Consider the following 27,744-nt stretch of genomic DNA (forward strand, 5'->3'; position numbering starts at 1 on the left):
AAGAAGAAGAAAGACTGTACACTGGATTGCACTTTTCAACTTCATGTGCATCCAAGCTAGTGTTCCTTTTTATTTGGAATTCATTACTTCTGTGTAGAGTTTAGCATTAGTTAATTTTGTCTGGTTTTAGATACTTACCGTTGATCTTGAATCTTCCCATTGCCAAAATACAGCTTGAAACATGAACTTCCAAGAAAAACTGTCAAACCACAAAGCAAAAAACCAAACCCAACAATAATAAACCCCTACCTTCAAACACTGAAAACTTGGACTGTTTGAGTCACTGTATGGATCCAGAAGATGTAACTTGAAGGCTGCACATACTCCATTATGTAATTTAAGACTTGGCAGCAATGCACTGACTTTGGTTTCCTCCTTTGTCAGCAATTCTGCTCGTATTGGAGCAGATATTGTTTCATCTGTTAAGTTTAAAAGCAGATGTTAATTGTCTTGTGTTGCATGGTTCAACAAGCAGAATTTCCTGCAGCATCTCAGGTGGCTCTGGTTGCTGCCAGTGGCACTGCTAGATGTGGCACTGAGCTGTTGCAGCAGTTACATCACATGGGCTGTGGGCTGTTGTGGCTGCAGACAGTAAGTTAACTGATGTGTTCAAAATTAGAATGTTTACTATAATTACCACTGCTTGCTTTTTTGTCTCTATAGTGGATGTTGCTTTACTAGTCATTTTATGTGATACTTCATTCTTGACACATCAGGGTGAATTAAACACATCTTCATTGTGAAATTGTTCCTCTTCTCACTATTAGCTCATACCTATTTACACACTATAAATCATATCCTTGCTTCATTTTCTTCCTTCTCTTCTTCCTTCTACACTGAGTCACTGACATTTGCTTTCATGGATCTTCTGCGACCTACTTCTGTTTGTGAGCAATTAGTGCATTGCTTTGGTAGTAAAACAGTCCTTTACCTGTATGAGTGTTTTTACAGGGCGAAGTACATGCAGAAGTTGTTTTCATAAATTGCTTATATACTCTGTAATGTGTTTCAGATGGTCTTAGCCTTTTCCTGTATTCTTGTATAATATCCCTGTATTGATATATAGGTTTAAGTCTAGTATAGAAAGTATACACGTTAATTCTGGGATTTTTGTTGTTGTTGATGTGTTTCTGTGTTCTTGGATTTTCATGAGAGAATAATGTTTACTGACCATTGAAGTGGTCAGGAGAGATGTAAATGAGAAATCTAACTTTATTCTGGAAATTCCATTTTTTTCTGTAAAACTTCACTAGCAGAAATCTTCTTTAAGATATACTGTAAATGGATTTTGTGGGCCAGATTAATTCATGTTGATATGCTTCACTCTGCTTGGAGACTTCTAGTGTTGAATATGTACTAGAGTTTTTTGCTAAAATGATGCTACTAATTTTCCAGTTTCACTCACTGGATTTTCATTAGGCATAACTGGGTGGATAAAGTTATTTTGTGTTCTAGTTGTGGAAGGAAGCTTGAAGTATATCATTGCAGAGAAGGATTTTCCTTTCCCTGGGTAATGCATTTTTTCTCAGAGCCTGTATGAGAGGTCACGACCCAGCACTGTGGTGTTTTGATCTGCAGAAAGCCTATCTTAGATTCGCTAAAGGGATTCTAAAATTGAACAGTTGTTTATGATTTAGAGACTTGGATTACTAAAGTGGCACAGCATGTCAGAAGGAAGGGATGCTTGATGACATGACATGAAGGCATTGTCAGTACTTTATTTGCAATGGCCTAGATAATTTGTTTCTGACCTCACTGAGTAATCCAGTCAGTTGAAACATGAAGTGTACACCACTGAAACTTTTTTCAATACCATGCCACACTATTTTTAATACTATAAATGTGCATATATATATTGTGCAGGTCTGTGGCAGCACACTGAAACACATAAATCATCTGACCTTTCCTGGCTTCTGTGGTGCTTGATGATTAAGCATTACTGTTAAAAAAAAAAAAAGTAAGTGGATGTCAGAGGCCTTGTGTCATCCCCACTTGTGACTGTGCCTGGAGATGTTTAAATTGCTTCACTAGAGATTATTCAGATGTTTCCAGTTTCCTCACTGTGACTATGCAGTGTGATGATCTGCATGTGTAATAGGTTCCCTTCCTCAGTAGCTGTATTGGCATGTGGAGCTGAAGTTTGCTTCCAGACTTAGTCTGCGTGCTGGGTTTTATACAGGGAGGATAATTTGAGCCGTAGGTAGTGTTCAAGTTAATCTTGCTGACACAGCTTACTTAATACACAATTGCAGTTGAAAAAGACAGTTTGTATTGTCATGGTTAAAATAAAAATTTTTATTTTCTAATGGAGAAATTCTGAACCAGTAAAAGACTTATGTATGGTGTAACTTTGTCTTCAGAAGGGAGATCGCTTATGTGACTGTACCAGTTTAGATACATAGCTGACTTTTTAAGTGTAGATACTGTATATCTAATACAAATCTATGGAGAAAAGAAATAATTTATGTACATTTGTAAATGGTGTCAACTATGTGCCAGCACGTACTTAATTTTTTTTTTTCTGTTGAATTTCTCATGAGGCATTGTTAAATGAAAAGTAATGATCAGTAATTATGTCTGTTACATAAGCCCAGTTTTAATCTGGAAAAAAGCTAGATCAGACATACCCATTTCTTATAACAGTTATTTATTGTTTTGCTTCAAAAGGGATATCACTGTGTTTGGAAACTCCAACACAGACTTTAATTTGTTATTGCTCTGTAAGACTGTTGGGGAATGGCACCTTGCTGGCTGCAGAAAAATGTGTAGCGGTGTCTTAAGATCATGACACTGTGGAGTGTTTGGTCACTTACCTTTTAGCATAACTTTGCAGATGTCTGGTTCCTGCAGAACAAACACCCTCTTCATGAAAGCTGCCATAACTGGCATTAATTGATGCCCTCTGCCACAGGCTCGACAGAGACCAACAGCTGAATGGGCGCAGTGAATGGATTTTTTTTTTCACGTCCCCTGGGAAAATAATGCTTCTAGATGCTTAATTATCATTTAATTAAAAAACTTTTGGTCAGCTGTCAGTGGGAGGGAAAGAGAATGTGGGTCTCACTAAAGAGAGGAGGGTCTTTTGTTTGCAAACTGAATTTCTGAACTGCAGTCAATGTGTGCATGCTCAAATGTGGGACACTGATGGTGCTGCCAGAGGTCTTGTGGGAACAGACGTAGTTTTGAGGTTGAATGCCTTCCACTTAATTGTTCATATTCAATCTCCTAATCCGTAAAGGGCATAGTTTTCAAATGCCCATATTTTGCCCTAAATAATGATTTTAATTTTTCTTAAAGTTTTTTCTTTTTTTACTTAAGTCCAGTGCATTAACTGCTTAAGCATTACTGACTCCTTATGTCCAAACAAAAAGCAAGACAGAATATTAATTGCAAAATGTTTATATTTCTTACATAGAAAGTGTGACACTTCAGTTACATAATATTTCCTCTTGTGTTTTTTAAAACCTGAGAAGGGAAGAGAAATAGGACCACTTTTCCTGTTACTTGGATTGATTCCCTTAAAGAAAAGATGGAAATTTACATTGCGTTGTTGAAGATTAGGTATTTATTGTGAATTTTTGGCAACTCTCATGTTTGGATGAAGAATGAAGATTAGTCAAGCAGCCTCATAGTTTTGAGAGAATGGGACCTACTAGATTTATTAAAGAAGGAAAGAAGCAGTCCTGTCCTGTCTGGACTTACTGCTCTTCTGAGTAAAAATGAATTGTTTCTACTTAATTATAGGAGAAAGGAGTCAAGTTTAATTATAATTAGAGGTTAAACCAGAGGAGAACTACTGAATTAGAGTGTAAAACCACGTAAAATCTGTCTCCTTCAAGCAGCTCCCAATCTCCTACCCTTGAATTTTAGGATGTGATTACTTTAGCTCTACTACTTGAAGACTATTAGGAGAAAAAAAAGTTGGGGGAGAGGTGTGGAAAACAAAAGGGGAAAAAAATCGTAAAACTATCTTAAAAATACTGTGAAATAATGTAGGAAAAAGTATTTCTAGGACTTTGTCTGATTTCTCCTGGGTGAGTCTCTGTAGTACAGTGCAATGCAGACTGTGTTTCATGTGATGTAGACTTCTGTTTTAATAAGCTTCTGATTTTTTTTATGTGAAAGTCACTGTGGCAACATAAAATTTTTAACGGGTACCAACAAATAGAGGACGTTGAAAGGAAGATGAAGCACAACTTCCACAACAAGAAGCAGGGCAAACAAAATAGTTTCTTGTTTTTTTCCCCCAACTGAAAATGGATTAGTAATTTCTGTAGTGTCTTAGACATCTACCAAGGAATTAGGCTTTTTGAGGCTGGCTGCATGTAACTACCTAATTTCAAAAAGTGACAGTCTTTAACCCACTGGGATGTTTTGGGTATTGATGCCATGCAGACACTTTGAGCCAAGAGAAGCACTCCTTAAAGTTCTTTCCATGCTTATTTGAGGAACATGATTACTGTTATGAAGAGGCTTGTATGGCTTATCATCCTGGTCTGGTACATGGCAAGTTAGGAACAGTGCACTTCTGAGTGAGTAAGAAGCAAAGAAGCCCCGGAGGAGGTAGTTCTAAGGGGAAAACGGAATGAGAAAACTGGAGAGAGGGTGAACAGGGTAGGTAACTGGACAAACAGGCCTTTGGTCTGTAATCTGGAGACACTCCCATATTTTATCTAAATTCTGAACTCTGGTGGCCTCAGTTTCAACCGGAGTTACAGAAAACTCAGGATATGTGCTTGGCTCCCTGGCAGTATTAAAATGTCCTGGAGAGTTGGCTGTGGTTAGTCCTTGAGTCTGGTTGGATGTTTTCAAAGGAAGTATGGCTGGAACAGGACCCATTTGTTTATTGGTTTTGTTTGGGGTTATTTTTTGAAGGGGCTGACTGGGTAAAAGTTGTCCATATATTCACTTCTTGTTGAATGTAAATGTGGAAAAGCCTACTGTTTCCCATTGAGGGGGTAGAAGGGTGGTGCCTCAGCTGAGGGGGTCCCTTGACTGACTGACTGCTTGTGTTGTGGGCAGCAGCAACAGGGCTCCAGCCTAGCTCCTGAACCAGGGACAGAGCCACTGGAAGCATCGCCTGTGACAGTGTCTGTGCTACAGCCTTGCACACAGCACACCAGCCGGAGGTGAAGTGGTGGCTCCAGAGGAAATGGTGTCCAAGATCCTGACTCACGTCCATCTGCTCCCCCAGTTTCTCCCAAGTTGTTAGCAACCAGCAGTGGGTCAGAGTGAGAAGCATCCTGCCCCCAGCGTTTCCTCTGCAACTTGGTAGGAAGTGTCTGCCTGCATTCTCTCAGCACAGGAGATGCACCAGGAAATTGTAGTCAGAATATGGAGTGATAAGGGTTAATGTAAACTGTAGGGTATGGCCCAAAAGCACAAGGAGACCTCTTTTTTGAACCTCCTGTCTGCAGCCTAGATAGGCTTGCCCTCTGGTAAATAGCTATTTCCTGTCTAATGCAGACACTTTCTGCAGGATTATCTACTGTGCAAGTCAAGGCACTACTTCATTCGGTTAACGCCTCCAAACTAGTGATGCTGTGATCTTAATAGGTGTGATGTATGACCTTTTTTTTTAAGATAAGGCTTCTTATATATTATAAAACTTTCACAGTGGCTACTGATTTTGGCTTTTTTCAATTAGGCATTTTTTTTGTTGTTTGTTTGTTTGATTTGGGTGTTTTGATTTTGGTAGGTTTTTTCTTTCTTTGTTTTGGGGTTTTTTTTGCATGTTCTGAATTATGTAGCATGCAGGTAATCATACTTAGCAGTAATTTAGGCCAGCCCTGCATGTTTTTCCTCTACATTTGGTGCTAGCTTCCTAGTTACCCTTCTATTTTGAATGAATAACATTTTTGTGTCAAGGAATTTAGTTAAATTTCTCAGTATGATAAGAAACACCTAGTAACTTGGGTTTTTTTCTCTTTTCAGAATACGAAATAAACTATAAATTCAAGAAACAGTGGGATTTAAATGATCCCATCATTGTGTTCTCAATGGGTTGTATGATGTGAAGATGCAAAAATGTAATTTTGGTTATAATAAAGCAGAATTGCTCAATGACCCAGGGGTTTGTGATCCTGAGCATTCTTTTTGTATGCCCTCCTCTGCATACTCACTCTGGCTGTAGCACAGACATTAACTTTTGTGCAGCTATTTTATGAATATTGTACAACTATGGAGTTAGTAGTTAGCTTAATACTCTTTTTTGTTACTGTAGAGATGAATATTTAATTATGTGAGTTAAATGTGAATTGGTGGGTTTAGGAAGGTTCAGGACAGACAGAAGTATGCCGTTTTAAATCTGTAGAAGAAATTCGGAGTTCTTGTAACTACTGATTTTCTTCTTCTCCTGTGCAAGAAGAAGAAAAACTATGGATTGAAATTGACTAGAGTAAAAGTGAGAGCAGTCAGTGAAGCTGGAGATGCTGAACACATCCAACTAGCAAGTTCAGTTGAGAAGGCATAATGACCTTGTTATTTGTATTGTAAGACTCTGGTTCAAAGGAGATTGAGATGCCCTTCTCAGTGTGAGTAGTCTTTGTGTCAGCCTCCCTCAGGTCTGGTTATTAGACATTTGGCAGATATTTTTACAATTCTGTGATTTTTCCTGGTGTCTGCTTTTGCAGTGATGCTGTCATGCTTGCATTTGAATCCTTTAGGGCAGTCTATGGAAAGGGTGATCATACATGTAGTCGATTTTTGTTTTATTTTCCCTGTAGAAAATACAAAGAAAAAGTCTCTTCTTTTGTATGATTGAGGAAAGGTGAAGTTCTGATGGCATGGTGGCATGTTGATAATTGGTATTAATGGTAGGGAGAAGGGAATTTCATGCGCGTTTTTCAGTATTCAGAGAGGACTTGTAGCTTAAAGCTCATGTTTGTCTGGCCAGTAGCCAAAGCCATACCACTCAGTGTGGTGTTGTTGCAAAGGTTTGAGACAGACCACCAAACTAGGGCAGCAAGCAGCTGCATCTTGGTGTGCTGTTTTCATTATGTTTTGACAGCACTCTTGTTTCTTCAGACTAAAGCTCACCTTACTTAAGTTGACTAAACCTCACATACAAAAGAGGAAAATCTGAATCTGTCCCTACATTATAACACTTAAAATTTAAATCCCAGTAGCCTATTTTCTCCAGGGCATTACAGACTGATGCAGAATAATTCCTCACAGAAGGAGTATACATAGTAAGTAGAACGTTTGACTGTATGTGCAATGTTGTAAAGGTAGACTGTTAGAGATAGATATATGTTTATCTAAATATATGCATACATTTTATGCATATGAATATGAACGTATGTCTGTATATGCATATATGCACATGTATATACACATACCAAATTTGGAGAGTGTATATGCAGACATACAGTCTAGGTAAAATATATCAGAAAATACTGCTAGATAATAAATTTATATGAATGTGAAATACTGACAGCCTTTAAAAGTGTAATTCTAATTCCTTGAAAAATATTCTTGGCCAGTTTGTTTCCTTGCATAAAGCAATCTAGGTATGAACTGGTGCTATGTGGGCTGTGTTTAACTTTCTGGGTCTGCAGATGCTTCATCAAATACAAGCTTCATGGCTGCTTCAAGGAAGCTGCCTGCAGTATCGATGTGCGTCATCTCTTCAGGGCAGCTGGTTTTTGCATTTATTCCAGTTAATATCCCCGCAGAACTTGTCTGGGTTCTGGAGCATGTGGAAGTACTCACTGAACTGCTTTTTAATGTAGAAGGCTTCTTCTTTAAAAACAAAGTAAACCGAACCAACCAGACAAAATAGCCAAGACAAACTGAACTAAATTCCTCACTTCAAATGTTCTGGGTTTTTTTAAGTTCAGTGTGCACTGTTCAATGACTCTTCAGTGTTGGTGTTGCTGAAGATAATAACTGTGAAGTCATACCTTAGCTACCTTCATAACAACTTAAATATAACTGAGATAGAACTTAAATTTAACTTTCCTGTATAACCAAAGTCACAATATCTCAAGTCTTGCTAGAGACAGTATGTTCCTGCTGGGGTAGTTTTCAACTATGCAGTTTTAACACCAGAGAAATTATAACCCCTTTTTCTATCCCTGGAGCCTTTATAGGAAGGCTGGTCTTGCATTATTAGTGTCTCATGTGTACCTGGTTAGGCTTCACATTCTGGATATGGCACTAACTTAATTTCTTTGTGCTTGTATTGGCAACTAAAACCATTTGTTTGTAGCCCCTTTTTAGAATAGGAGAAATCCCTTCTAATCTTTGCTTACAACTAAACTGCTATATGTTACACTAATACCAGAATTAGGATGGTGTAGGGTAGTGCTGTGCTCAGCATAGCCTGTGAGAGGTGGTAACCTGTCAAAATAGCTTGGGCTCCAAATACATCTTCATTGCAAGTGTAAATACAATGATTGAGGATAGTGAAATGAAATAATTATCAATTATAAAGGCTGATGCCATATTTCCCATGAAAAGCCTGGCAAGCCTGGCTCTGACAGAACAGCCTGCTTTCCCTACTTCTTTTGAATAAATAAAAGTGATTAACCTTCATTGGCAGTAATTTGTTCATCTTTTAGCCCTCATTCACAGGAAGAAATTTCCATTTCAGTGCATATCTTTCACAACTATTGCCATTTCTTGATTATCAGGAAACCTGTTTCAGCTCTGGATGAAATATTGTCTTTCCTAGAAGTACTGCATTTCTGCTTCACCTTTTTATTCTGTTTAATGTTTTCAGGAGATTGTGGAATGTAGTTGTGTTTTAACAATCATACTCTTACTCGAGTCTCATGCTTTGCTGATTTCAGCCTCACTGTTCCCCTCATTTCTACCCAAATAGCTTTTGCCTGATATGGGAAGAATTGTGGCTATTTAAGGAGCAAAGTAGTCAAGCTTGATGCAACTGGATAGCATCTTTCAGCAGCTGCTGTTCACCCTGGGTTTGTTACAATAGAAGTTCAGCAAAAGCACTTTCTGTGTAGTGTCTTCTGTTTGTTTTATCATGAGTGCTTCTCATCAGAAACATTGATTGTCTGTCGCAGCTGGAGAAGTGACTTGGAGTTAGTGCATTGGGAATGATACTGGAGCTGAGGTGAAGGAGGAATTCCCCCATGGTGAGACATGCTGAGAAGTCAGGATAGGGAGGAGAAGAGTGAGTGGGCAGGAGTGTCAGTGACAGAGAGCAGGAGCTATGACAGAACCTGTCTTGAGGGGGTGGTTTTGGGAAACAAATAAGAAATTATGAATTGGATTCTAAGATAAGGAGTAGTACCATTTGTCCAAGGCACTGCTGATACAGTGTGAGGTCAATGACTTCCAGATAGGTAGTCACCCAGGAGGAATAAAGTCCAGGAAGGATATTTGTGGGGCAGAAAAGAAGGCAAAGGGCAACAAATGTAAACTTTCTGTTTTGCTCAAGTTTTCTGCACACCCCAAAGTTTAGTTATTGTTAAAAATGACTGATTTTTTTTCTGTGCACTCTCCTGTTCTTTTTCATCTTGTAAAAAGGTTTTTTTGTTTTTAAAAAAGTGTTCTAAGCTTTGCTTCTTACCTGCTGCCTAGCTTGCTAGTAGTCTCTTCTTGGCATGCAACCTGATCACAGCATGAAATTCAAGGCTTAGAGAATTGCATTTTGGGGATTAGTGCTCTGTGGTTTACCAAGGTTTATATTTCCCTAAGTTACAATTCCTGTAGAGTATTCCTGCATGGCTATAACTTTACTGCAGACAAAGAAGCTTTATTTCAGGGCTGCCTCTTATCAGTTGGTTTATCTTGTCAGATTTGAATGGGAGAAGAATAGTTTTGTGAAAACAATAGAAGGGGAAAGTTGATGTGTTCAGGGATCTAGAAAAGAACTATTTTGTTTTAAAATGGTTTTAACTTCTGAGATTTTTTTTGTACAAGGAAAACAGCTGTTTCAATGCTAAATACAGTTCAGTAAGTAATGCTTTGATACCTCCTTTGTGCCACCCTGCTTCCCATTTGTGGAGTTCTGGCAGCTTAGATCATGTTTCGAGGTTCCGTGAAGTTTATTTTTTTTTATCTACAAAATGCCTCTTTTATAATAGCATCATTTTGGGGAAGGAATTGTGTTTCACAGATTTTACAGGATGGATTACATTGTTTCAAAATCTTTGTGAAGCGCAACTGAAAAACAAAGTTTACAGCAAGAGCTCTGGAATGGATTTGTCCTTCCATGCAGTGAGTTGCATCTTACCTTACTGGTAAGGCAAATAGAGGAGAACTGCATATCTTTTATTTTTTATTTCTCAGTAAGACATTTCATTTGAGTATGATAGAAGATGAATTGTCTCTGCAGCCATATCTGAGCAAGTAGCAAATGTGTTCTTTAAATGGCAGCAGTGGGGAAAGATTTCTCATTGTGTAAGATCTTGATATTGAAGGTAATGCCATCATACTCTCCAGAGTGCTAAAAATACACAGCCTCCAAAAAGCAGCCCAAAACCCAAAGATAAGTTTAATTATATGCTTTTGATAATAATTTGTCAAAGACATTGCACATTCAACTGAGAAATGTAAAGCTTGGGTATTAGTGTAAAAGTGACCGGCGAAAGTGATAAAAGTCTCAGTTTCTACAAGTAAGGACAAGTGACAAGTAAGTGCAGGGAATCATCCATGTTGCAAAATCTTTGAAGGGTATCTAAAATTTTTGTGCTTTCTATATATTACTTACTTTTGCCAGAATTTGTTATGGTCCTTTAAATCCCAGACTTCAGTCATGAAAAACTTGCTTTTAAGTCACATCATGGATGCTCTGAGCCCCAGCCTGCATCACAGCTGTTGGCAGTGATACCATCACATCATCATGGAGAGATGCAATCTCTGTGTCTTTAAATGAATGTCTAATAAATACCAGAAGTTTTTCCTGGATTCAATTTTAGATTGGAGAATTGCAAAGAAACAATTATTCAAACTTTTAAAACAAGAGTAGCAGATAAAGGGAAGGAAGTTAGCAAAAATATGGTGAGGTTGCATGAAGCCAGAAGGAAAACTTTGAACCATTCTTTGATAAGAGAGGAATTCAATGGCTCTTTACCTGGGAAAAAATTTAGAGAAGAGGGGAAACAATTAGGACTTTGTTGTCTGATGGAATACAGAATATTTGCTCAGGTTTTGTGATGTAAAATGTAGAAATTGATCTAGACAGATTACTAAAAACTTGTGTTTATAATTTCACATTTTAAAAGTTCATACTTTATTTTTTGCTTAAAAGTGGTAGTGTATGTTTTAAATAAGTTTTGACTTTTCTCTTTAAGAAAAGAACGTACAAAATTATTGCAAGTTTCACAGTACTCCACATGTGAAACTTGCAATAATTCTGTACATTCTTTTCTTAAAAAGGTCTGCAGTAATGATACACTTGAAGGTTAAATCACTGTAATAATTATGTAATATGGCAAAACTTTGTGCAGTGTGCAAATGGGCTTTGCACTAACCTATTAGAGATTTGGAAGTGCTGCTCTTGCTGCTTCACAAAGCATTTTTGAAGGGGAGAGTGCTTTTAGTGTTTGACTTCTTTTGAATTTTTTAGATACTGTCTATACTGATTTCTGATATTCAACTTTTAATCTATGTTATTTTTCTTTATTTTCCTTGTCTTCTGTATTACTTTGGAGTACTTCTGCATCTGCTTTTCTTTATGCTGTTAAACTCCATCCTTTCTTTTGCACTTTATTCAGTTTAACTATATCTAGACTAATTAGTCTTGGTTTCTGGCTGTTACATAGTGAGGGATGATCATAGTGTTACAAAATTCGTTTTTTGAGATGTCTACAAATAAGATCTGAATCTGCTTCTCTTGCAGTCTGCTTTGATAATTAAATGCTTTTGTGTATAAACTTTCTCCATTTTAGACGTTTTGGAGTTTTTCTAAACCTTTACAGAAAAATTCTGATTGCAGTGCTGTAAACATTAGCATATGCACTCCAGTTTATACACAGCTAAGGTCTCTTAGTTCAGGATAATATTTTCCTTCTGCATGAATGTTTGTAGTTTGGGGATTTACGTTTATGAGTATATTTGTTATAGTAGAATGAGGGAAGAAGGAAACTACTTCTGCCACCTAGTATATAAAAACTGTATGATATATTTAAGAAAAATACCTCCTTTCCCAAGTTTAATCAATGTCTTAATTTACTTTTAATTTTGTTTAATGATCTTGTGGTATGGGAAATTAGTGACTTTGCAGATGAAAAATGTATGAGTAAAAAAAATGCATTCATCTTCTTAGTTATCATCTGTTCCATTGACAAAAGGCACAGATGTGAAATTTATCTCAAGAATTAGATTTATAATTATTACATCATTCTCAAATTGATAAGTCTTACTCTCTCTGGCATGTGATTTCAAGCTACTGTTCACATAACAGGAGTAGTTTTAGTCATTGAATGGTGATTCTAAACCTGAGACTGTGTTTTACATTATATTTATTTTTATATTTTGTAAAAAGTGTATGGCAAAGAAATAAGCTTTAGTTGGAGAAGAATATTTTGTTAATGACTCTACAGGGAAATGCCGGTCATTGCACAGAGCAGCAAACGTGCAAGCCTGAAAAGTATCCATGGTGTATTTTCTTTGAAAACTTCTGGTTTTGCCATTATCCATTATAATCATAGACTTCCTGGACATGCCTACAAAAACAACAATAGCTCTGATTTTTAATAGGAAACTGGGAAGTCAAGGAACTCAGTAGCAGAATCTCAAAACGCCCATGTGTGGTACATGCTGTATTTCTGATGCTAATGTCTTCTTTCCTCTCTTTTTGCCCACAGCTGTAGAACAAGTAACAGGAAGAGTTTGATGGGCAGTAGCCAGTCTCCAGCTCTGCCTCGGCCTCATTCACCACTCTCAGCTCATACAGGTGATTTTGTAACTATGCTACTACTGCTGTTCTGTAATAGCAAGAAGTTGGATTTCATCCTGTCTGAATTTCTGTTTTATATTTAGATCCATAAATCCTATGTTATGATCAGTCCAAAAATATCATTTAACTATTTTTTATTTCTCCACCTGGCATTCTGGTAGATTTTCTCTCCCCCTCCTACCTTTGCTCCTCCTATAGCTTGTACCGCATAAGGTAGGTAGTGGAGTCTGTATTGCATTCTGATCCTGGAACTTCTGCTCCCGAGGATTTATAGTGTCAGGCACTTTGGTGGTAGTTGCTGTACTTATTATTGTATTTATTGTTGTAGTTGCTGTATTTATTGCTGTGCATGGCAATAAATTGATGATAATTTTGTTTTTCTTTTCAAACATCTGAAACACTTAAAGCTTGAATGAATGTCCATAAATAAATATTTAATTTATAATAATTGCCTTAATTTTTTAATTAACATTTTTAGCATATCACCTCACATTTACACAAATATTTATTGTCTTTTTATTTTTGAGGGTGCATTGGCAATAACCACAGGCCTGAATGAAAGCACCACACTAATCCTTGTGTGATCAATGACTGTGAATACTCTGGAGAACTTCTTGCAGGGAGATGCTAAACAAGAAGGTGCAGAGCTTCACATGAATTTTTGAAGTATATTAAGGCGTCTCCAGTTTTCTTATGGAAGCAACATTGTTAGAGAAAACCTGGTGGTGATTTTTGCTCTTAGAAGCAGCTGCCACAAGTAGGAATCCAGGCAACATGAAAATTTTTAAAGAGTTCAAGGCAGTAGAGCATTTAAAACAACAAAGTAAAACATGGTGCAGACTGTTTTGAAACTGAAAAATTAAATTTTGAAATGTTTGGAATACCATTCTAGGTCTCTCAAACACAGAAATTTCCATTTGGAGGAGCAGATTGTGGTCACCGTAAAAAGTGTCCATGGTTGTGCTGTGCTGACTTGAGGAAAGCAGTAACAATGCTTGCTCTAGCATGTCTGCTGCTGTAAATGACTATACCATCTGTTTTGAAATGGAAACCTTGGGACAGTGATGCCTGATGGACTCTGAAGTATGGGCTGACCAGCACATGTTACCTGGGATTTGGATATAGGTTGTGTATTTGATAAATGGTGGAAAGTTCCTGTCTGACAGTGGACTCAGGCTTTCATCAAGTTGCTTCATCTTTTGAATTGATTTCTCAAACAGCAAAAGAGAAATAATATTTCTGATGTCACAGCTATTGTAAAGTGGCTGAGAAGGTTGAAAACCAATTCTATAAGCAAAAAGATTAAGTGTAAGTGTTTTTTTCATAAACTCAGCAATATGTACTGTTTATGCAAAAGCATATTACAGAAATCTGACAGCTTCTCCCATTACACAGGATACAGTAGGTTCTCTTACTTGGCTATTTCCAAAGGCATGTGTGCTAGGCACTTGGGCAGCACTAGTAACCCTCATAGTAAGTCTCATCACATGTATGAGATTAATGTTTGCATGTGCATGTCCAGCTGTGTTATTAGCTTGTTTCTGTAAATGGGTAATTATGGTAAATATTCACACAACTATTGGATCTTAGCTCAGCTGGCTAGTGTGCCTAGACAAGTCTGTACATCAGATCCCTGTGACTGTCATCCTAATCCACACAAATAAAAAAGATGCAAATTTAGTAAGCTAAGTACTTTCCTCTACAGGCAGTAGGAGTTCAGTATTTCAAGTGTTTAATGTCTGTAAATCTGTGAGAATGTCAGACTTGGGAGGCTGGATTTATAGTGATCCTGTGATTTCTGTGTTGTCAGAGCTGCCAGGTGTTAAACTGCACTAGGTTCTGCACACTCACATTGCCTTCCTCCTCTCTGTTGTGGCATGTACTGAAGGCCTGTTTCCTTGCGAGGTGTGGTAGAGGGGTGTGACAAGACACTGTGTGTGCTGTACAGCTTGCTGGGTTTGTTCTTCTTAGCTGAGAGGATTTGCTCCAAGTCAGAGAGGCCTCCTTGACTCCAAGGAGAGAACCTGGTATATCTCCTGTCCAGCTATAGATTATTTTAGGGTCTTTTTTGAAGCTGAGATTCTCTTAGGAAAGTTCTTTAAATTGGAAGTTTTTACTTTAGAGCCAGACCATCTGCCTGGAGCATGTACCTCAAGCTTAAGTTTCAGAGAGACTGAAGATGATCCTCTAAAACCTTCAAATATTTCTTACTAACTTTTGCTTTTGGAAGGGGGAACAGTAGAAGAGGGAGAGGCAGACAAAAAAGTTCCCAGTCCCTGGGGAGCGTGTAGCAAGCTGAATGTGCAGCAAAGTGTCAGTGCTTGCATTTACTGAAAACAAACAGGTTTATTCATTAGTCTGTTCTTGGCTGAAGTGTGGTAATAACATGCATTTTTGACAAATATGTTCTTTTGAGGTTGTGCAGAATTTGCAGGACTTTGAGGAGCATGTGCTCTAGAGAATTTTTCCTTGTGTGTTTTTAGAGTTCTGTTTCATTCATGCAATCTGCCCATGTGAGTTCAGGCTGAGGATCAGGTTGCATGCTAACATCTGATTTAACTTCATGAGACCATTGCACAATTTCTTGTCACTGGGTTGTCAAAAGAAAATACTGATTCTTGCATCACTTGCCTTTTTTAAGGGACTCATTTTAACTGATGAGAAAGCCAGGAACTTTAGGCATTGAGGACTCTTGGTATCACCTATCCTAGAAATCGTTAGCTTCCTCACATTGCATGTTAGGCTGTTTCTTCTACTGGATCCCACTCCTGTACTCCCTACTTCCAGGTGCTCTATCCATCTCTGGGGAGAGCCTGCTGTTGCTCTTACTGAAAAGAGTTCCATTCATTGCTCTTATTTAAGTGGACTAGATTCTTAATGTTTTTACCATCTTAGTTGCCAGCTGGATTAAAGCACAACAAAGGGATAAAGACCTGCAATAAAAGCTAAGTACCGTGCAGCTGCTCACCTGCCCATCCCCCCTACAGCAGATAGAAAAATTAGAAAAAAAAATTAAAAGTAAAATTTGTGAGTTGAGATTAGAACAGTTTAATAACTGAAACAAAACATAAAAATACAATATTACTACTGAAGATAATAATAACAACAATAACAATTGTAATGAAAAGGGGAGAGTGGTGTATCATACCCAAGAGAAGCAAGCGACCCACAATACAATTGCTTACGAGCTGCTGAGCAATGCCCAGCCCAGCCCCCAGCAGCATCAGCCCCTCCTGGCCAGCTCCCTGCAGTTTACATCCTGGACACGCTGCTCTGTGTGTGGAACATCCCTCTGGCTGTTCGGGTCCCTGTCCCCGCCGTGCTCCCTCCCAGAGGTGTCCCACCTGGCTGTGCACGTGGTCCCTGGACACTGAAGGGCCTTGGCTAAGGGTGGGCGCTGCTCAGCAGCAGCTGGAGCATCAGTGTGCTGCCAGCCTTCGTCTCATGCTGGCTCCAAACACTGAACCAGTGACTAAGAAGAAAATTCTATCCCAGCTGAAATCAGCATGCCCTTTACTGTAGACTGTTCAAGTTGAGTGGAATCAAAATTGTCACACTCTTGAAAATCCACCCGGGATCAATTTCTTTTAGTTATCATCTTAATAGCCTTTAGTGTTATCCTTGCCTTTGTGTGTAGTCCTAATGAGATGGTTGGCATTGCTTGGGAATTTGTTGTCCCAGAGGCATCTGAAGTGAGTCTTTTCATTCTTTGCGAGGACACCCTTGGATTCCCTAACAAGCTTTTCCTCTTTGCTTGTTGAGAGCAAGCCAAATACATCCTCAGTTAACTCTGCATGGCATGCTTGAGATTATTTTATTTGGACCACTAGTTTAAACTACTTGGGTTTGTTTCCCCAAAGGCCTCCCATCTCAGAAAGTGATCCCATCCCAGACAGAAAAGTGCTGTGAGTCCTCTGTATCAAATGTAGCAAAGTGAGTGAAGATGTGTTCTGGAATCTCAAGGTGGAGCTCTCTTAGAGTGCCCTGCAAAACCACTCCTGCCAGTGCCTCTGACTTTGCTCAAGAACGTTTTCATCTTTGGTATCTGCAGACCAATCATTTAGAGGTCTGGCTGCACCTTTGGAAGCAATGTGCTATTACTTCAGATCTGCTGAAGAGCTCAGGTAGCTACTTTAGTCTAGTCATAAACTACTAGTCATAAAGTAGCTACTTTAGTTTAGTCATAAACTGGATTTGAACTAGATTGGATGTGAATAGGATTGCTCTGTTTTAGAGGACGAACATCTTGGATGTAAGCATAGATCTTCAACTGCATTTTATACCTATGTTCTTCCTTATAGTCCTGTTTTTCATCCAGATACAGTCTGAACTGGAGGTGTCAGCTGTTCTATAGTTTAGATAGAAGTTCTTTGAGGAGGACCAGTGGCCCAAGTTTAGGGTAATAATAATTGCCTTGTATGAGAACGTCTAATATAGAGATCTCAGGCAAATTATCCCCCCGCTCTCCCCCCACAGTTTTCATTGCTTACTCTGGAGATAATAGAAGATTTTTCCTACAAGGGAGTTTGTTGTTAATCTTTATAGATGCAAGCTGATTGGGACAAGCACTGAATACTTACATGGAATTTTTTAACTATTAGCCTTGCTATCCCAGTCATACTCAGATTCATGTCAGATGGGAGGGAGAGACAGGCGAGACAGTCTTATGAAGTAAGTAGATTGTGCAGAGTGCAAGTAGTGCATGAGTGGCATCTGCCAGGAAAGGGGCAGATTTGTTTGTAAGCAACAGTGACCATAAAAGCTTCTGGGATACACTAAAGTGTTATTAGAGCAGTAAGTAGTCCAAGGATTGGGAGCCCATGGGGTAGGGTCTGAGACTCAGGATGATAAATGAGATACGAAAAAGACAGTATGTACAGCAGATACTATATGTCTGTTAATGTATGTTAATTGCCAATACAATGTATAAAATAAGTTTTTCTCCAGGCAGGACCTGTAGCTGATTGCAGAGATAATTTCTGTCTGGAAAGTCAGACTTTAGTTTGCAACTGAAGCCTTTTGCCATGCCTTATGCATCCAGGTAAAGATCACATAGTATCAGCTTTCACTACATAAAGTGTTTCTATTTCTTGCAAAAATAGAAAGCATGCTAGGTAATACCTTTAGGCTCGTTAGCAACTGCCTTAGGTTAGTGGTGAGGACATCCTTTGCCTTTAGTATTTAGGCTGAAAGGTGTTAAATCTGCTGAAAAGTACTTCTGAGTTTTCAATGAGCTGTTGAATACATAGAGAATTGTGGGAAGCTAAGAGTTGCAGCATAGCTTGGATGATACCTGGTGCCTGTGTCATTAATGGGCTTTTCCAGCTGATTGTCTGATGCTGTGTAGGCAGATCATCTGCACCACCCAGCCTGCAAAGTGAATGATTATAATCTCAGCAAGTCAGGGCATTCAGGTGTCCCCACCTCAGAAGTCACAGGTGCTTCTTCGTGTGGTTGATACTAACCCCTAATGATTAATGGACACAGGTGGTGCTTCTTAATTGTATCTGCTGAAGGAGCAAGATTTAGCTGTTAGGAACAATGCTGTAAATTTTACTTGTCTGTATTTTAAGAATATTCCATGTGGTGCCACTGAGATGACTAGGACAAGAATTGTAAGATAAGTAGGAAATTGTTTAAGGGTACAAAGAGGCTTGTGCTAAAATGAGGAATATTATAAAGTGTGAGTGGAGGTTATCAGTCGAGTCATCAGGTTTTGTTTTTGTGGCCAAATATTTTATTCTTATAAGTGGCAATGGCAAAAATTACTGTAGCTTACCCAAATTTGGAAGACATCCAGTATGACATAACATCGGGGAACTGTTTTGAAGTGAGTGAATGACTTGAATAAAAAAGTATGAAATTGCAATATGCAACATTTTATACTGGAGGACCTGTAACAGAAATGTCTGTGATAAACTGTGAACTCACCTATTATAGAGTTTAGTTTAGGATCTCACTGCATTTTCTGTATAACATGATGTTTGCAAGGACCAGTCTAGTGGAGCTTTGAAAATGAAATATCAGAAGATGTATAAAGAAAGTAATTTTCATTTAAATTTGGAAAATATTTCATGCCACTGTACAGTGTCCTAGTTAGATTTCATCTGGAATACTGCATACGTTTATTGTCATACATGTTCAGGTGAGATCTTGTGGGGAGAAGTGCAGATGGGATAGAATGTAGGAGATTTCTTTATAAGACTGAAAGATATTGCTTGCTTTTCTTAGTAACGGAAGACTGGAAGATGGTATTCTAATCTAAACCAGTCAGAATTGCCTTTCTCCCTCCCCTTCATAGAGTAGGAAGAGAAACACATGCTGGTCATATATACTGGAACATGAGGGATCTTAAAGAATTGTCCACCCAAGTATGGCAGGGACTAACCTGACTTTCTCTAGGAGATTGGATAAATAGGTATAAGGCCCCAAACAGCTCACTCAGTGAAGTTGATAAATTACTTACGGTTGTTCATGTACCTCAAATTGCATACATAGGGGAAATACCGACAAGATATTCTCAAGAGGTCAAACAACAAAAACAGCTTCACTGGTAACTTCAGAATATCAAAGAACTTGGGCAAAAGTTCTAGCATAACATTCAGTCAGCATAGATCATTTCTCAAAGATTTGACTTGGCCCATTGAATTTAGCAATCACTAAATGGGATTGATTTTAAGTTACTCAGAAATTCTATGAAGAGGTGATTAGAAGAAGGAGAAGAAGGGAAAGACAGAAAAGATACAGAAGTGCCCACATACAGTAACCAACCCGTGAGTTCCAGCACCGTTCATGGAGAACTTCCCCAAGGAGGTGAGGTCTAGACAATGCCATGGCTTTGTGTTTGGCCTTAAATGCCCCTGGACTTCCTGGGCCCTTTCCCCTCGTGGGTTTTCCAGTCATGTGGCCACTCCGGAGCTGGGTTAGAGGCTCCAGAGGGCCATTGCCTCCACTGTGCCAGAGAGGGACATCTCTGTTGTTCTGTGATACAGGCTTTAGGGGGCTGGGGGTGTACAGGGCCAGGCACTGCCTTGTCAGACCAGGGTAAGGTCTGACCTGCCCTTTCCTTAGCACATATTTATCCCAAAATGTCTCGAGACATCAGTCTTTCACAGTGGGATTACATGATGCAATTCCCTAAAGCAAAATTAAAGTTCAAGAAGGTTTTACCTCCTCTTGTAATCCTATTTCAAGGACTTTTCAGACTTTTAGGTCGACATTGGTAGAATGCTGGCTGTTAATAGTGTGGTCTCACTATGTTAGGGCTCACTGCTTGCATCAGATAATTCTGAGAGATGTACTTCAGTTAGCAACATGGAAGCATAGTAATCAGCAAAGCTGTTTGCACCATATGTTTTAAGGGAAAGAAAGTTATGCTTGTAAATAAATAAGGCCCCATAGTGTGTTTTTGTGGTGAAGTATAGAAATGCTAAAAGCTGGGATATAAAGCAGGGCTCTGAATGTCAGATTTTGAAAGAAAACTCGTGCAGTATATCAATTACTCTGACTGCTGTTATTTGTAGAATTACAAAAACATATTTGCTAAAACAAAACTTTTTATTTAGCATTTCTTTTGGGTGCAGTTAATGGTTACGGAAATTTCAAATCATCTTCTACTGGTTTAAGGACAGGAGAAGAAACTCTAAATAATAAGTTACATGCAGATAGAAATTAAATCCTGTAAAAAAAGCTCTCTCAATATTAATTAATGGTTGGAACACGTAGCGCTTTCTTGTAGATGGATTTAAGGATCATACAGACCTTCCTTGCCATAGCTGAGGCAAGTTTTTTGCTGGTTTCAGGTATAGTCAGTCCAGATTTTTAAATAGCCTGAGCTCCTCACATGAAAATAATAGCCTGAGCTCCTCACTTTTTGGAAAGCACCTGCAGAAGTATTCAGAATGATTCCTCTAGTGTAGATTCTGCCCAGCTGTATGTTCTACTGACTAATGCTGTTTGTTATGGTAAGAAAGTCAGACCTGTAACTGCAGGTGGATGATGTCTTGTGTATTACTCAGTTCACAGTCAGGACTCATCACCATGTGAACTGACACAGAGGAATGTACAACGCATCATTGTATTAATGGAGCACTGATGTACTGTGGTACGTTTTAAAAAAATTCAAACTGGATTTGTCTTTGATCCACCAGGAATTTGTCTTGATTAATTGATTTGATTTGTCTTGTCTTGATTAATGAGTTATCATTAATCTGGTATTCCCTCCATACTAACAGAAAATCATTGCTTTTGAAACTCTTTGTTTTGTAGGTAGACAACTATTAAAAGTACATTAATAATATGCAGTGACTGTAGCATGCTTTTTAAAAAATAGTTGAAGTATCTTCCCTCAGTGGCAAAGACATAGGATTTCTTGAAGCTACTTGCAAAAAACAACCACAGTTTAATTGTCTTGATAGTTTTCTTAACAATAGGTACTTGCAAAATGAGCCACCCTGTGTATTGTTATGAAGCAGAGTATTGTTTTGTTACATTAATTGCCTATTCATTGTGTCTCCCAGAGGATGCTGGAGTTAATTGTCTAATGCCTGACCACCAGTCCAGTTTACTTTACTAAATCAACATTTGGGCAGTAATCCCCATCACATAGAGATACTGTAGGACTAAAGCATACAATGCAAGCAGATTTCAAAGAACAGTAGGCTTTGACTCATCAGCCCTGCACATATGGACAGAGAGGTAACTGGCACTAGATTTTATTTGAAAGTCTCCCAGGTGTTGACTTGCAGATGGGTGGGTGAATACCTTGATGAAGGTCGCATGTGAGACTCTGCTTCCAGCCTGTCTTGCTCCTCTGAAATACTACACCTTATACCTGTAATAGCACTAGCTGTTTCTCCAGTCATTAGGGGTTTGTATTCTCATTCTTTGTTTCCAGGTTTGTCTGAATTCTTACAATTCCTAGATAAACCTTCAGGATTTAGTATCCCAGTATTATGTGTATGGCATCACCAGTCCTGTTATTTCAGAAGCTGATTTGCTATTACAAGTAATGATTCCAAGCTGATTTTCCTAATAACAGGATCTGATGCTCTTCCTGAGTAAGACTGACTTCTTAAGGTTTTGTCTGTAAGGAAGTGATCTGTGTTGATTCTAGCAACGTAGTTTGCAGCATTGTGATTCCACAAATCCAAATCCACACCGATACCTATAAAATTGCTACATTATTTAATCATATTTTTTCTTCTTTATGAAGTTTTTGTGTGTATTTTAACCCATGGACAGTAAAGTATGTCCTTGATGTGTGTTAAAAGCTTGTTTATATCCATATATAACTTCAGCTAGTGAAACAAAAGGAATTGGTTTACAAAGCCCCATATTCTGATCTGTGAAACTGTTTCCTGTCAAAAGCTGTTTGTCTCACTATGTTAAGGCTAATTCTATGCTCTTCTGCCAGAGTTCAAGGTAGCTTCTTTGTCTTTTTTACTTATCTAAGCCACAACACACTCCAGATTACAGCTGATGTTTTTCTAGTGTGGCAGTTAATATTTGTGACTGTTTTATCTGCGCAGTGTTAAATTTTTTTTTTTTTTTTTTTTTGTTTAATAATTTTTGGTCTCAGAAAAAGAAATCCAGTTAGCTGTTAAATTGAATGAACTGTTGCTCTCAGTAATTTGGTGTTTACAGTTGATAGAAGGTAAGAGTCATTTTTTTTAGTCCCCAACTAAAGATGGTAATTTATGGCTTCAGATTCCCTCTGCTCCAGTCCATTCAGGGAATGAAAATCCTTGCCACCTTGAAATTATTGAGGCCCTCAGCAGTGTCTGAAGGGTAGTGAAGAAGCTGGGGTCTTGAGGGGATGCCGAGAATGTAGGAAGGCATAATTTTGCCATGATAGATTAATGGCTAAAAAAAACTTGTGGGTATTGGCCAGTGAGAGTGGAATCCATGTCTCACGAGGCGGTGGAAAGAGCAGCTGCAAAAGCTGCTCAGCACAGCTCAAAAAGCATCTTGCATCTGCTTCTAGACAAAATGGGGAGGGGGGTAGTGTGGGGATGTGTGTTGATCACTGTGTTTGCTACCTAATCACTCAAGGCTTATGCTTTCCCATATAGAATTAATGCAATCTGTTATGGATATCACTGTAATAAATGCAATGTTGATTCAAACATTTGGATAGCAGTCAAGGCCACTTGAAGCCCTTTAAGGACTCAGTTTTTTATAATGGCCTTTTCACACATAGGTAGTGATTTTCCCCTCAGAAATTTCATGTTGTTTCTAGCTGGCTATATAGGAGCTATTTTTTAGTCAATTGCTTTTGTTTCAGTCTCATTTATGTCCAAAAATAAAATGCTACAAGAAATGCATTACTTTTTTTCTATTTTCATGTGTTGCTGCTACAGTTATTTTAAAGAAAAGTTTAAGGAAAGATTGATTGTTAGATGTTTGCCAGTACTACTTTATATTGGATCCTTTTGGCTTTTTTTTTTGTGTGGGGAGGGGAAGTTGGGGAAGGGTTGTTTGGAGTTTTTTTATTTGGGGTTTGTGGTTTTTCGTGTATGTTTAGAGGTATTTTGTAGGTTTATTTTAGAGGCCATTTTTATTCCTTCTAAAGGAAGGAATACAGTTTCTCCTTTAACTATACAGGCAGAGGGGTAGAGCAGCTCTCAGCAGCTGCTGCCTTTCTTTACTCATGCTGGTCCGCAGGAGATCAGGTGTTCTAATAGAAAGGAGTAACAAACTCCAAAATTGAAACCTGTTCACAAAATGCAGGTAAGGGTAAAAAAGTTCAGTTCAGTGTGTTGTCTGCTTGTTTGTTTTGGAGACAGAAAAAAATGAGCAATGAAAAAAAAAATTGCAAGGAAGCCTGTGAAAATGCTGTAGTGACTTCACATATGGGCTAAATCTTTGATAATGATTTTTCTATCTTTCATTGTTTTGTATGATATTTTAAAAAACTAATATTTTTTGTGACATTAAAAACCTATTCTTTAAGCTAATGTACTGGTTTCTTTAAATAATTATCGAATTGTTTTGAGAATTTTCAAATTAAAAGGCTTAATGAACAGTTCTCGATGAATTACAAAATCCAGTCACTTAAACTCAGTATAAATGAAACACGAGTCAAAATAAGATTCTGTTTCAGAATTTATTTTCAGAGCGGCTGTGAAAGAAAAAATTCTGAAATTCATTTCGAACCCACTGGAAATGCATGCATTGATACGTCTGAATGCTTTTAGTGACTTCTCTTCACCCCACCCATCTAATAATAATTTTTTCTGTATCATCTCCAACAGGAAACAGTCCTCAAGATAGCCCTAGGAATTTCTCTCCCAGTGCCTCAGCCCACTTTTCTTTTGCACGAAGGTAAGAGGTTGTTCGTAGTATTCAACATACATTTTGCATAGAGGAAATGTATGCAGATACAAAAGGCGATTGCAAATACATCTGTCAGGTCTGTCACTTAGAATAATAAGTATTAGCTCATTTTTGTAAACCATTTTAAACCTCAGCGGCAACAAACTACTGAATGTGTGATGCAATGGGAGCATATCTTTTTAATTTAAAAAAATAGAATAATGATTTAATTGTAATAAATCTGATTCAGACATTGTCTTAGTACCATACCTTGAATACCTGTCATTGACCAGTTTCAACATCTGTACCAGTGTCTGTGAGACAATAAGCATTGTCACAGGAGTGTTGTGAGGATTAATTAATGTTAGTAGAATTTTTGAAGGTTTAAAGTGAACTTGAAGTGATTTATGAAGTAAATCATTATTAAATGATCTATAACCAAAGTTGATAGCATGTCATGGGACACTGCCTGTTTGTGCCAGTGTGGCTCCCCATCACTTAACACATTGTCACCCTACTGCAAATAATATTTTCATTAGCTCTTATGTCTGTGAAGGTAAGCAGAATTTATATGTTTAGCCAGGAGTATATATATATATATATATATAAAATGAAATTGGGATGCTTAGGCAGTGTCAGGCATCTAACTGATGGGTTTGTGCTGAGCTATAACTTGCCTGTAAAGTTTTAGTCACTTTATTTTGGGAGATCAGTAAAGTAGCACACAAAAATTCTCAAAAGTAATTGCAAGAAAATGGCTTAACTTTTTTTTTTTTAAAGCTGCAAAGGGGTGAAAGCTTGCATAATTTTTTAATCTGAATCTAGTTAATTTGTGACAGTAGATCTTGTCAATCTTTCTAGTAGCTTATGATGCTGCTTTTTAAATTATCTTAAGAAAGTTGAATATTTCTTTTGAATCTACTTCCTCTTGATAGTTTTCCTTTTGTCAGAGATACTATCTCTTTAGAGGTTGCATTTGTTTGTGAGCATATTTTTAGAAAGATTCATTAAATCCAGAAATAGTTTATAATGGAAAAAGCAGATGTGAAAGATTGAGCATTGCTTAGAAATACAGCAGCCGAGAAATAGTTTTTCTTCCCTACCCATAATCAACAGAAAGTTTAAAATAATATACTTTTGTAAACCTTAGAATTCAGAATTCGTGAAAAAACAAAAGGATTTGTTTTCTAGTGTTTCATTTGGATTTTGACCTCTAGAGCCCTGTAATGCACTTCAAATAGATTCTTTAACTGAAGAAAATTTCTCTGATTTAAAAATATCTCACCACTTCAGTGGGATTCAAGAAACATTCAGAGCAATTTTCTGTGGAAACTGATTTTGTTGTGTGTTTATATCGAAGATGTTTGATGGCAATGAAGTTTAAAATTGCATTGATGCAACTTTTTTTCTTATTAATTTGGTATGTCTGTTGTGGTTGTTTTCATATAAGTTTGGTGGGATGAATTTTCATAGTAAAATGCACTGTGAATAATGAGAATGGACTTCTGAGTTTATGCCTTTTCTGTTATATTTTGTAAATTTAATAGGTATAAAAGGAGGGGAAGGACAAGGGTGATAGAGCAGGTTGAGGGAGCCAGGGGCAATGGTGTAGGGGTATGGATACTTTTTTATCCACTGCCACCGAGTCAATGGGGATACCAAAAACTCGAACAGTGTGAGGAAGGGAGAGAGAGGGAAAGGAAATTATTTGAGACCTTCTGTGAAGCTGCTTCCTTAGTGTATCCCCTTCTCATCAGGCACTGGCCCTGCCTGCAGCAGCCATAGGAAAGGGACCTGCCGTAGGGATGCCCCTGTGCTGCGCTTCCAGCCGGTGGGCAGAGCTGGAGCGTGCCTTCCCAGTGCCTCAGAACCGAGCTGGAGAGTCACCTTCCTCTCCCATGTCTGGTGGGCTGATCAGTGCCCAGGAATAGCCTGTGCCTCTGCAAGTCAGCACTGCTGTTGTGCATACAAGTCCAGCATCTACGAACCTGTGCGTAGGTGACAGATTGCCCTTTCTAGAGCTGCTGGAAAGTGAGTAAAGCCATACTTTAGGACAGAAGCAAATGGTGTAGAAAGAGTCCAGGGGAAAATGCTATAGGGGCTTTTTTCCCATAATGCCTTATGAATGCCTCCTGTTTGCCCATGTTTGCCTCCCAGATGACTTTCTGGGGTAGCCTGTCTGCGCCCTTGACAGCCTTTCTGTGTGATTCAAGTACCCTGATCACTATGAGTTACTCAATTAAGAAATACTTTCTTTCTCACAGATGCAGAATACGTGGGTCTCACCCATGTTAAAGTACTGCCTAAGTTCTTTCAATTGTGAGCAGCTAAGCCAAATGAAGAGAAAACTACTTTTAGAATGGTGCTTTCGTCTGGAGGTGTCTCTTACATACTTGGGTGAAGAAGAGAATGTGAAAGAATGAATTAAGAACAAGATTATGGTAGAGGTGGAAGTTTTTTCCAGAGTTCAGTATTTGACACAATTAGCAGTCTCTAGTACATGTGCTCTTCACATTTTGATACTAATAATGTACTGTAGTTCCTTTTCTTAAGCTTTATGTATACAAAGTCCCAGAGTTTTGATTGTAGTTTGTGGATGAATAAGTAGATATATTGGAAAGAAGCAAGGGGCTTTTTAGACTATTAGTTTGAAGGAAGGGACCACTTAAACCTCTGCATCAATAGGTTTGAGATTGCTGATTTGACATTACTTCAGTTCTTCAAAAATACGCTTCAATTAATCTTCAGTTCTTCAGAATTTCACTTTTTGTGTCAGTCAGACTTGTGACATGATACTTGTTAAACAGATCTTCAGTTCTCCTTTCCGAACTGTCATACCACTTGTTAATAAAAACTTGACCTGTTTTGTTATTTATATATTATTTTGCCTTTTTTTTTAACACACTTGATTCAATTGTATTGCAGTCATGGGCATCGAAATGACAGGTAAATTCTACCTTTTCAAAAATCCAAACACTTCTCTCATAGTTGTTTTTTTGTTTGCCACTTTGAATGTTGAAGTTTCATGTTGTCTTTGTTACCTCAGACAATGAAGAACATAAATCGTGTTTTGGTTATAATCTGTGTATTTATTTATTTTTTTTATTTGGAGGGAGCATGATTTTTTCCTGAAGATTTGTTTTTCCTGTGTCATGTATGTAACATTTAACATTTAGGTTTGGTTTTACCTGATCATTAGCCTGCTAGTTTCCTGATATCCTCTGCTGATGCCACTGAAGAATGCACTACCCTTTTATATCAATCAGAATGTGATGGTTATTCTGTGGCTCAGAGCACAGTGGTCTGCATTTGTTCACAATTTTTTTAATTTGCTTCTCATTAATTTTTATGGGATGGACCTAAAAGTTGTGAGCTTATTGTCCTTTTCTGTTTTTTTTAGATACCAGTTCTGTGGACCTGTTCATTCTCTTTGTGGTTCTTCCATCTCATAGATTTTTAACTATAAATAAAACCACAATAACAATAATTCATCCTTGGTGAATGCTTGTTTACTGTGGTGCCCTGTAAAAGTATACTGTTGTTAAAGCCCCTATTTT

At 38.0% G+C, this 27,744-nt stretch overlaps 1 protein-coding gene across 9 annotated transcripts in view; it reads left to right on the forward strand.

Annotated features, from left to right (window-relative positions):
- MAST4 (microtubule associated serine/threonine kinase family member 4) overlaps window positions 1–27,744 on the forward strand; it is a 293,004-nt gene that overhangs the window by 191,206 nt on the left and 74,054 nt on the right. For 6 of the 9 annotated variants that reach the window (XM_064736750.1, XM_064736752.1, XM_064736754.1 and 3 more), the window contains 3 exons: window positions 12,780–12,868; window positions 24,127–24,196; window positions 27,113–27,133. In XM_064736750.1, the coding sequence (XP_064592820.1) occupies window positions 12,780–12,868; window positions 24,127–24,196; window positions 27,113–27,133 (180 nt within the window). The remainder of the gene's footprint in view (window positions 1–12,779; window positions 12,869–24,126; window positions 24,197–27,112; window positions 27,134–27,744) is intronic. The other 3 variants (XM_064736751.1, XM_064736753.1, XM_064736756.1) reach the window with 1 other exon arrangement.

This window comes from Zonotrichia leucophrys, chromosome Z (genome assembly GCF_028769735.1).
Source record: "Zonotrichia leucophrys gambelii isolate GWCS_2022_RI chromosome Z, RI_Zleu_2.0, whole genome shotgun sequence".
Classification (NCBI taxonomy): Eukaryota; Metazoa; Chordata; class Aves; order Passeriformes; family Passerellidae; genus Zonotrichia; species Zonotrichia leucophrys.